Source organism: Columba livia, chromosome 5, assembly GCF_036013475.1.
Source record: "Columba livia isolate bColLiv1 breed racing homer chromosome 5, bColLiv1.pat.W.v2, whole genome shotgun sequence".
NCBI classification, from domain to species: Eukaryota; Metazoa; Chordata; class Aves; order Columbiformes; family Columbidae; genus Columba; species Columba livia.
This window is the reverse complement of record NC_088606.1, coordinates 63,992,767-64,004,853: the sequence shown is the minus strand read 5'-3', so window position 1 is coordinate 64,004,853 and position 12,087 is coordinate 63,992,767. Positions and strand designations below refer to the sequence as shown.

The following is a 12,087-nucleotide window of genomic DNA, read 5'->3' as shown; positions in this document are numbered from 1 at the left end:
GTGTTTATAAAGAATTTTCTTGTGCATTGTTAAAAAAAAAGCAGATCTTGTTCAGAGATCGAATTGGCATAACTAAAATACCAACATTCCCTGAATAAGTTAATTTTTATACATACATGGTGCTTTGCCTACCGCAGTATAACACTGAGTGAAAACGCACCTGGAAACTTAATGTTCAAGATTAATTCCTCGCTTGGAAAAGCAAAATGAAATAGCCCAGATACGGAGTGCACAAACCAGATATGTCTGTATTGCATTTGTTTGATTACTGACTCATTTTTTTCTTCACTGATTGAAAACTAGGTTCTGTTGTTTCCCTTCTCTGAGTGTTACCGTTTATAGAATCACAGAATTACAGAATGTCAGGGATTAGAAGGAACATCGAAAGCTCATCCAGTGCAATCCCCCTGCAGGGCAGGAACATTCCTGGATGATGTTACACAGGAAGGTGTCCAGGCGGGTTTGAATGTCTCCAGAGAAGGAGACTCCACAACCTCCCTGTGCAGCCTGTTCCAGTGTCTGTCACTCTCACTGTGAAGAAGTTTCTTCTCATATTTAAGTGGAACCTCCTGTATTCCAGTTTGTATCCATTACCCCTTGTCTTACCATTCGTTGTCACCGAGAAGAGCCTGGCTCCGTCCTCCTGACACTGACCTTTTACATATTTATAAACATGAATGAGGTCATCCCTCAGACTCCCCTTCTCCAAGCTCCAGAGCCCCAGCTCCCTCAGCCTTTCCTCACACAGGAGATGGTCCACTCCCTTCAGCATCTTTGTTGCCCTGTGCTGGACTCTCTCCAGCAGTTCCCTGTCCTTCTGGAACTGACGGGCCCAGAACTGGACAAAATATTCCAGGTGTGGTCTCACCAGGGCAGAGTAGAGGGGAAGCAGAACCTCTCTGACCTACTAACCACCCCAGTTCTAATACAACCCAGATACCATTGGCCTTCCTGGCCACCAGGGCACAGTGCTGGCTCATGGTCATCCTGATGTCCACCAGGACCCCCAGGTCCCTTTCCCCTACACTGCTCTCCAACAAGTTGTTCCCCAACTTATACTGGAACCTGGGGTTTTTCCTACCCAAATACAAGACTCTACACTTGCGCTTGTTATATTTCATTAATTTTTTCCCTGCCCAACTCTCCAGCCTGTCCAGGTCTCTGGATGGCAGCACAGCCTTCTGGCATGTCGGCCACTCCTCCTAGCTTGATGTCATCAGTGAATGTACCTGTTGAAAAGACTTACGGTGCTGGAACTAGGATTAGGACTTGATAATATTTTGACTTCTTTTTCTGAACTTGAAAACTGGGATATTGGCCATGCCATTTCTAAAAATGATAAAAATAGAAGCTACTATTCTTCCTTGGTTTGAGCTACAACTTTCAAAAGTTTTGATTTCATTTGAGGTTTTTCTAATGCATTAGAAATAATGATGAATCACAAAGTTACCAATCTAAGGCTTTTATGTTCCCCTCTCTCCCACAAATCATTTCTTCACTGCATAGGAAATAAAAATTCGGCAAAGGTAAGTAATGGCAAAATTCAAAGTGGTGAGAAACATGTGTGAATGCCAACTAAGTGTTTGTGTTGCCTCATGGAAGTCTGCTCTATTTTTGATAGTAAATAGTTGTGGTGAAATGATGGTTACAGAGGTAACTGGGTTTTATGTTGTTTTTTCCTATGTCTAACAACCTGTATTGATGTGTAAATTGCTAGTGATAAAGCAGCTATTTTCTCTCTATATTGAGGAAATTTACTGTCTTAATATTCTTAATTGGGTTGAGTTTTATATTCCCTTTTGCTGTGTTCTGCTTGCCTTGTTGTATGTAAATACTCTATTAATTAACTGGATGCATACAGTGATATTTTCTTCATGCCATTGTATTGTATAAAGTATTCCTGAGGCCTTTTTCTGGCAAATTTCTGTTCTAACAATAGAAAAGTAATTTTGAAGACTTATTACACTGAAACATTGGAATGATGGATTTATGCCACTCCTGATTTTAAAAAAAAGTTCCAAGTTTATTCAGAGATCAGCAAAATTAGATATATACTAGCTAAGAAATTATTAATGGCTATTATTTCTAATTGCTTAAAAATATATTCTCATCCTGATGAGTTCTGAAGTCTCAGAAATAGAGTAAATATAACTGCACACCAATGCCTCCGACAGCCACTTTTTTAGCCCTGAGATTGAAGTCCCGTGAAGGTATTTGTGGTTAGGATGGAACTGTGTCAAACAGAGACTATAGGAAAGCAGTGCCGGCCGTGCCTGAGGAGCTCACAGGTGAGGGATTTTAATGGGAATCTTAAGTGTTCCTAGAAGCAAAGTGGCAACATTCTAGGGCTGATCCAGATGAGCAGGTGAGTAGAATTACTAACATTGCTTTATGTCTTTGTCCATCACTTGTGGACTGATTTAGTAATTGATTTAATTATTTGAAGTTAAGCACAGGTTCAAATGCTTTGGATTTGGGATATCTAGCTGAGCTAAACAAGGAAACAGGATCAAAGTCTTTCTTGAAAACAAAGAGAAGAAAAAGGTGGTATTTGTCATCCCAATAGATACAATATGATACAATTATGACTTCTAATCCACAGAGTTAATTTAAAAGTCCTTGAAAGAGATCAATACAGAGCTCAAAAGTTTTAAAACAATGCAATTGTACAACTAACTTGCAGTTAGTAGTGTATAATATGGTGCAGTCTGTCTTGCTGAATGTTATAGCACCTTAACATAGTTTTAAATACAAACGAATTGGAAATATCGCTTTCCATAGAGACTTATAATGCAGCCAGAGCTGACTGGTAGCAATCTATATGTATTTTACCCTTTGCACTTAATGCAGAGACATAGCAGGAGACTCTCAGAGCTAATCCCTCAGCAAAGAAAAGGTGAACACTGTGCCTGTTGTATAAGCTGCAGAAAAAACATGAGCATCTGCACCAAATACAGCAACACAGTGTATAAGGATGAACTTGAATGCTGTAAGACAGAGGGTGACTCTGCCTGCTCCCTGCACTCATCAACCACCTTACCATGCTTTCCATAGTTGTTGTTTTTATAGTTAGTGTGTTGAAAGAAGGGATTAGCTGCTTTGACACCAAAACCTATGCTCTGAAGTCCAAATTTTCTTCATCTGGGCAAATCTCGAGATACAGTGTCTTTGAATGAGGTTCTTATATATCTCATAGGTCAAAATTTGTCCCATGTCTAGGACTCGGAAGATAATGCATTAACTCTTTTCAATCTAAGAAAAGTAACACTATAACTCCTCTGTTCCCATGATACGTACATTTTGTAAGTTCCCCATTGTAGGTTTTAGGGCAGCAGATCCGTGCAGCTATGGTAATTCAACTTCTGGAAGCATTCTTGGTGGAGATATTTGTAATTATGGTGCTCAAGGCCAAAGAGTGTAATGCTCAAAGAAAACTCTTCTTGGCCAGATAGTGAGAATGGTAAGTTTTTCTATGATTGCTTTAGTTAAGTGAACTTAAAGCTTAAGTGATGAGCTCTTTGTTGGTAACATAGTGTTGTTGGATGATTATAGGATTTGGAACCAGTGAATATGCTGCATCTCTTCTATGAGAAAGACTACACCCAGCAAGAAAAGGGTTTGTCACCGAGAGTGACAGCATGCCAAAGTGTGTTGTTTGTTTTGGGAGTTGTTGGATGATACTGTTGTATTAATGTTTTGTGCTTGTGTATTCTGTAAATGTGCGTGTGTACACACAATGTGACATGGACTTCTTTTGATGCAACTTATTGGTTATAGAGTTTAATAGACAGGTTCTCTAAACAAAGGCATCTAGTATTTTAGTGGAAATTATAGACTTTCACACAAACACCTCTGATCTCTAATGTTATTTTTTTAAAAGTAAAAAGAAACAAATCAAACACAAAAAAACAAGTAAATATTTATTGCTTTAAAATATTTTACATGTATTACTCTAGTTTATCTAATTTCATATTACAAGATGGAAGTATTTTGACCAGTCTTTCACAGTGACACATCTACAGCTTGGAACAGCATGTTAAGTTTCACATGTAGTTGCATCAGAATAAGGCTTTGTCCCATCTTTCACAACATTTAACTAAACAACTCATACTATTGTTGAGTATGTCTTATTTTGAGGACTATAGAAGCATCCTGGATACTGTGTTATAACCATTGGATTAGCATCTTAAATTAATGAATTCCACTAAATTTTTAGTGTTTAGTTGATCTCTATGTTCATTCTAGATTAATTCTTTACTATCCATAGAGGTACTGTCTGAAACTTTGTTTTGAGGCTTCCACAAGTGATAAAGCTGAAATGAGGGATGGGGGAACACAACGCCTTGATTAAAGTATGTCATAGTATAACTCTTTGACACAGAAGCAAGGATGTTTGGGATAAGTTGAACAAATTGTTGTCAAAGCAATGTTAAAAAAACCCAAAAAAGACAGACTACTGTAGGATCAGAAGAAAAAGTATTAAAAATATTAAGGTAGAAAGTGAAAGATATTAGGAAGAAGGATCAAAAGATCAACCCTTTGAAAAACCTTCCCAAAACCATGTGAGAAGTCTGATAGCGATTGGAAGCCCAGGATAATGAAGACTAAAACACTTTGGAAAATCTCTTTGCTTCTAGTTAGCTAAAAATTGTTTAAGAATCAGAAATTGTATTCACTTTTTTGATTCAGCTATGCCCAATATATCTAAAAAAAAATGTTTAGAAGAAAAACTGACTTCACTAAAAGCAGTTTATAAATATTTTAGGAACCAGGGCTTGAAACTTGACAGGGAGGTCTAAGAAATTTATTTCTGTGTTGTGGCTGGGCATTCTGCTGGTTTAAAAACAAACAAAATCCCACAACCAGCCCAACCTTTCATTTGTTATTATGGATACTCGGGGTCTCTGCACTGACAGCAGAGGCTGGTTCTCTGCTCTTTCTGCTGCTCCCAGGAGCATCCAGGCACTGGGGACGGGAGCAGTGAAGGATGCAGAAATGTGATGAACAGCAGGTAGGAAACAAATGAAGTACAAGGAAGGAGAACCAAGGGAGGTGAGTGATCAGCATATTTCCTGTAAAAGGAGGAAGGGGCAGCAACAAGATGGAACCAGTGTGGAGAAGGAAGTTCTAGCTAGAAAAGGGCAGGGATGAAAGCTTGTTAGGAGCTGAAAAAGAAGGGTTATTCAAAGAAAGTGACTGGAAGTAACTTGAAAAGATGCAGGCAGTGAGAACAGCGGATAGGGAGGATTTGAAATGAATGAGATGGAAAGCAAAAGGGTCTGTAGCTGTCAGGACACCTAAAATTGGCTGGACTTGTATGCACTCTTTCCAAATGTTCACGCTGGTTTCTTGTTAAGCAAATAGCACCAGTGAGATTCTCTGGCAAGGCAGATACTTCCAGTTGTCTTATGCAGTAGATCTGTGTAGCTCATGTATCTTCTGCATTTCCAAATTGGTAGCTGATTATAGTCACCTACTCAGATAATTCACCTTGCTAATATTTGATAGTGGAGGACTGGCCAGTGATTCTCCAATAATATTGTTTTCTTCCATATATGAAAGTCTGAAAAATTACAGGAAACTTCATATAAAAATTGTATTAATACTGTGAAGTGAAGTACTTGGGCTATAACTAAGACTGTCTATACTATATTATTATATTAGTGTTATGATACCTACATCAACTTTTCATGTGGTCATGGGCTATTTTTCCCCCTAGAATTGCTGTGTTCTCTTTAGGACCTTGCTCTGCCAACATCTTGGTATGGTATGGTTCATGAACTGAAGGAAACTCTTCTTGGTATGTTATTTTCTCCTCACAAGCCTCATTTATTGCAAAAATCTGAAGACATCTGGACAATGATGGAAGATGCTGAAGGACAGTATTTGGATATTTCTGCTGAAGGGTGTCTGAAGAAGTGACACAGAAGTGTCAGGTCCCACATGCAGTGGGAGGGTCTATATCAGGCTTTGTAATGGGATCACTAGTTATGTTGGCTTTGCTTTCAAACAAAATGTAGTATTAAGAAATTCAAAAACACCCTGGAGTTCAGGCAGGAAGTATTTAAAAACAGCACCTACATAACTGTGCTTTTTTTGTATTTTATATCCATACTTCCATGTATAAGATAGGGACAGTAATATCACCTACCTTATCACAGTATGTTTGGGATTGGAAGGGACCTCAAAACATCATCTAGTCCAATCCCTCTGCTGGAGCAGGAACACCTAGGTGAGATCGCACAGGAGCATGTCCGGGCGGGTTTTGAATGTCTCCGGAGAAGGGGAGACTCCACAACCTCCCTGGGCAGCCTGGTCCAGTGTCTGTCACCCTCACTGAGAAGAAGTTTTTTCTCAAATTTAAGTGGAACCTCTTGTGTTCCAGCTTGATCCCGTTACCCCTTGTCCTATCATCGTTTGCCACCGAGAAGAGCCTGGCTCCATCCTTGTGGCACTCACCCTTTATATATTTATAAACATTAATAAGATCACCCCTCAGTCTCCTCTTCTCCAAACTAAAGAGACCCAGGTCCCTCAGCCTTTCTTCATAAGTGAGGCGCTCCACTCCCTTAATCATCTTTGTTGCCCTACGCTGGACTCTCTCCAGCAGTTCCCTGTCCTTCTTGAACTGAGGGACCCAGAACTGGATACAATATTCTAGATGGGGTCTCACCAGGGCGGAGTAGAGGAGAAGGAGGACCTCTCTCGATCTACTGACCACCCCCCTTCTAATACACCCCAGGATGCCATTGGCCTTCCTGGCCACAAGGGCACAGTGCTGGCTCATGGTCATTCTGTTGTCCACCAGGACCCCCAGGTCCCTTTCCTCTACACTGCTCTCTAATATGTAATTTCCCAACTTATACTGGAACCTGGGGTTGTTCCTGCCCAGATGCAGGACTCTACACTTTCCCTTGTTAAATTTCATCAGGTTATTCCCCGCCCACACTTCCACTTTATGGAAGTGTTGGAGAAGTCTTCATTTTTGCTTTTTCTTTGAATTCTTCACAGCATACAGTAGCACTGTTGTGGAAATGAGTTGCAATGTGTTCAGTGTAGACTTTAAATAATGTGCAGTGAATTGTGTACGTAGTTGTAGGTAGAATGAACGTGGCTTTTAAGAATAACTTTTTGGCTCCCAGTATTTACTATGTTTGTGTATAAATTTTTACAGTTGCAGAAAATGTGTTGCTTAGCAAATGCCTGTTTGTAGAATATCTGGGATTGAGTAGCTGGTTAGGTAAAAAAATTGAGGTGGTGCCTACTACTGAAATGCAACTATTAGTATAGATTATAGTAAGGAATTCAGGAAATAGTAGCTGTAGAATACAATACAATAGAATACCATGGGTTACAGGTGTAACTGAACTTGTAACCAGTCACTTCCGAATTGCCTGTAGTCCTCAAATGATTAGTTATTACCATATATCTGTGCACAATTCCATGTTTATAAAACTGTGTACATGTGCGTAGTGTAGTTAGCCATGAACTGCAGTACGGTCAGAATATAAATGTGAATTTAAATTACAGAGCAGTGAGAATTTAAATGTGAATTCTGAAGATTTCTACACATTTTCTTTTTTTAGTGGCATGATTATTATAAACAATGAAATAAGTGATTTTGCTGTGCTGTGCCTCTGAAATAGTTTTTGCCATCTCTTCTACCAGAAGTCTTGAAGTGGTTCAAAAATATTAACTCAACTACCATGTGTAAACCTAAGAAAAGAAGTGTAAGTAATGTTTCTCTTTCTGTACTCTAGGTGGAAAAAAATGAAAGGTAGCTTTTTTAAAATAAAAGCTTAGGAGGCAATCTTTTGAAAATGACTGTAAATACCTAGTTCTTTCAGTTATTGTGAAATAGCACCAGACACAAAGTATCTCAAAGTAAGTACTCAGAAATCAAGGCACTCAAAACGGCTGCTCGTTCCAAAAGATTATGGTTATACTGAATGTTTGGGGCCAAGATAGGTGTGGAAATGCTGTCTTGTGTCTCTGTGGCTTCTGCTGTAAGTCCCGACGGTTCTCTTGCAAGCCGGTAGCCCATTAACCAGAACAATGAAAATGAAAGATTTGCTTTGAGAATCTCAATTATTTCCAGTGGGTATTGCAGCATACAAAATAACATTTGTTTGTCTCTGAAGTCTCCAAATACATATGCTGGTATAGTCCTCAGGAATGCTAACATTTTCTTGTTGGAAGTGCTGTGTCACCGTCTTCTCACCAGATGAGCAAATGCTTGTTTTTGTGGTTGATTATTGCCTGCACAGCTCTTCATCCTCTAACAACAGTTTCACTGTGGCACGTTGTTCCATGTGAAATGCATGAAATGTGTCTAGATAATGTTGAGTCAGATTTGTTAAAGGACTTCGAATTTTGTTTGGGTCAAAGAGCTTTAAGCATTGACAGAAAAACATTTTGTCTTTCTTAATCAAATCCTCTTCCAGTTCTATTTATGAATCTTTTTGCAAATAATATTACTTGAGGCTCCTTTTCTTCTCCCTTCCAAAGTTATTCAGATGTGCATATGTGTGAATTGCAATTCAGAAATATTGGACTCCCTTTGACTGTTTAAAAAATGTTTATTCCGTTATATTTGGGGGATGCCTTATTTCTTAAGAATCAAGTTTTATTTTGAGGCAGTCCCAACCGATTTAGAACCAAAGCAGCAGAATACATTTCTAGGGTCATTAATGTAACACTTCAAAAATACTGATTATGAGTAAAGGTAAATGTTTCATAGAATCATAAAATGTCCTGAGTTGGAAGGGAACCCACAAAGAACATTGAGTCCAGTTTTGTAAAATTACTGTGGTGTGGCAAGAAAGAATAATGAGAAGAGCTGAATGTCCAAGTCTGCATCTTTTATATTCTTAAGAACAGCTGGCTAAAGGATAAAAATAGTTTTCCTAGTGCAGTGCCATTTCAGTTTTCATGCTTTGCAGTTTCACTTCTGGAATTATAGTTGGATGAGATTTGAGGGGAAGAATCCATACACCTCAAGGTGCTACATATACACTAAAAAAAGACATTGGGATGAACATTCAACTCACACAACTTATTCAAGTCAGTGGAGCTGGAAGTTGAAGTTGCGAAAGCTGAAGACCTGCCCCAGTATGCATTAGTTATTTAGAGATGTTTAAGTCTATGGATTCCCGTTCTGGGTCTCATACATACAAAATAAGACAAAGTAATGACTTTCAGAGCTTTAACTAGACACTGAAATATCTTTTTCAGGTATGGTATTTTTTTCCCTCATGCATTTGAGTTAGGTGAGTCTTTAGATAACCAAGATGTTTACATAGCAGATGTCTTGACCTTAACTTATTAAAAACGAAGTAATTTTGCTGCAGTTTCTCTTTTCTGATTATACAAGTATTCACACAATTATTTTTGCTGTCAACTCAATCCGAAGTATAAAGTACAAAGCTTTTTACTGTTTTGGAAATTTTAAGAACTGGAGGTTTGTTCACAACATGAGGGTTTTACTGCAATAGATATTTCTGGACAGAAGAGGACAATGTACTCATCATTCCTGTTTCTTATTTCCTTTCCTCTTTTTTTTTGACTTTTGGGGAATTGATATGCAAGCAGCCATGGGACTTTACTCATCTATTGATTTTGGATTTTGCTTATATATTTTGCCGGACTTCTCTGCAGAACATCACCTAACTGAACTGTGGTAAAAAAATAATTATCTTATATTATGGTGGTGTTTCTTAATGAGAAGTTCATGCTGTCCAGCTGCTTCTGAAGCTTAAAACTCCAGGTCTTATGTGGAAGCCAGGCACCAAAACTTGCATGTGTGTGCATATGTAGAGAAGAAAAGATTTTTGTTTGGTTGGGGATTTTTCTATGATGAGCTGAATTCCTGAAGTATTCTAGTTTCATGTTTTCTTTAAAAGTAGATGTATAATGAATGCTGGACCCAATTGATAATGAGATATATCTTTGCTAGTGCAGTTTTGTTATTTTTGTGATTTAAATAGGCTAAGGAAAATAGTGACAAAAGACAGGAATTCTCTTTGTAGAAAGAGAAGTATCATTTTAATGTTATATATTTTTGACATTCTACTAATTTTTGTGTTTTGCCAGAGCTTTTGATTATTTTTAAATAAATGTGATCTGCTTGCAGGTTACCGAATAGCCCAAGTAATTACTCATTGGTTTAGATTTAGAATGGTATTTTCAAAGGAACAAAAGGAAAACTAAATGGGAACTTCCTAAATCATCTGCACTCTGAGAACCATTCCTCAATCCCATCCCTTTTATTCCAGTAAAAATCCACTGCAAGCCAAAGAAAACCAAATTTTATCTGAGTCAAGATTTATAGATGTCGATGATTAGGTTCCATTCATCACTAAGATCTTTAAAATAGCTTTTAGTTATAAATGTTTTCCATCTTCGTTTTGCTTTTCCAGTTCTCCACAAGCAGCCAAGAGAAGTGTGCCTTTGTTTGCTGGAACTTGGAAGGATTGCAGCAAGGTAGGCGAAAATATTTAAAGAATGCAGAAATATTTACGTTCTTGAGAGCAGCGGCTATTGAGAGACTCACTAAATCGGCACATCTCAAGCAGACTTTTGTGCTCAATGGGTTCAAGGAGAAAGCCTGTCTTGACGTCATTCACAGCTGTTAATAAATACAATAAAATCTCTGTACCATCATCTCAGTGAAGGTATTTGGGTATCCTTAGAAGGGGGAAGAGTTGAGGATTGTTTTCTCAATGGAGGTTTGAGCTGTTTCTCCTGCTAACAGTCAGGTCTCTCTGTAAACAATTGAGATTTCACTAACTTTACTGATAACAAATTGGTCTTTGGATGACCTAAATGTGATCTAAGCAACAGTGACTCTTACCTCATTTATGTAAATAAACTTAACACTGACTTTTGGCAAGAGAAGCAAGATGAGAATTGAATTAACCATCTGTGTTCCATCTCTGTCAGATATTTCCAGCTAGGCTGGACCCTCAATACACCGTATTGTTACCTTGGCTATCAAGACAATGGTGGCTTTTGCTAAACAATGACAGTAATTAGAATGTGTGGTGGGGTTTGTTTTTGTTTTGTTTTGGGTTCTTTTGCAGATGCAGATTTAATCAGTGCAGCACATAAGATTTGCTATAAAATAGCTGTGCAGCAGTTCTGCTGCTGCCCAGTCTTGCATGCAAATTGAAGTTCCATTCACCCGTGTGTGTGGAACTGGAGTGCCCTCTTATTCAAATACTTCCATTAGTTTCAGAAGAATTCCTTGTGATTACAAGGAACATGCAGGAGACCTGTGTTTACCCCTACCTTAAGAATTAGTATTTTCACGTTAAACTGCATTATGGATATTTGTATTTTATAAAAGCACCTCAATTGGGAAGTTGCTTAACTTTGTGTCTTGGTCAAGTTTCAGAAAAGCCGTTGTCATCAGTGGAAGTTTGCATAGGAATAGTGTTGGCTGGAAAAAGATTTCCAGTTTTCTTATCTCTCTAAAATTTGAATTCAGTCTAACACGAAAACAAAACAAAAATCATTTTCCATGAATAAGAGAGTCTTCTGATCTGTAGGTGCTCAGTGACATTGATTTTCACGAATCTTAATTGACCTGAGCAAACAAACTGTGCTTTCAAGATCCCTGGCTTGGGGAGAGATCTTCCAGCATCCAAAGACTCCATGCCCCGCATAGCCAGGGCACAGCTCTCAGGAATGTCTGCCCCAGCTTGATTACTTGATGGGATCCAGCTTCCTCGGGGAACGCTGCTCAGTGATCAGACAGTGTTGGTGGAGTTAGATTAATCTCATTCTGCAATGAGATTTGACTTCTCAACAGATCTACAAAGGAATTATGATAAAATCTTACCCTTCATATTTGCCTTAAGCATCCATGTCTCGGATATTCTCCAGGCACGAAAACAAATACTGAACAAATGAATGAACCATCTTTTCATTTATTATACATATCTATCCCTTTGCCTTTAAAATATCTTTATTTTTATTTATAATATATGTCTATTACCACCTCAGACAAACCCCATACCCGCTCATTTGTGGCTTAATCCCAAGCCTGTTGCCATTAAGAAGAAAGAAAAGGAGCATTGACAATAC

The 12,087-nt window shown here is 38.3% G+C and overlaps 1 protein-coding gene across 11 annotated transcripts in view; it reads left to right on the top strand.

Annotated features, from left to right (window-relative positions):
- The window catches only part of GAS2 (growth arrest specific 2), an 89,152-nt gene that overhangs the window by 39,045 nt on the left and 38,020 nt on the right, over positions 1-12,087 (top strand). For all 11 annotated transcript variants that reach the window (XM_005499338.3, XM_065065483.1, XM_065065479.1 and 8 more), the window contains one exon: positions 10,419-10,482. In XM_005499338.3, the coding sequence (XP_005499395.1) occupies positions 10,419-10,482 (64 nt within the window). The remainder of the gene's footprint in view (positions 1-10,418; positions 10,483-12,087) is intronic.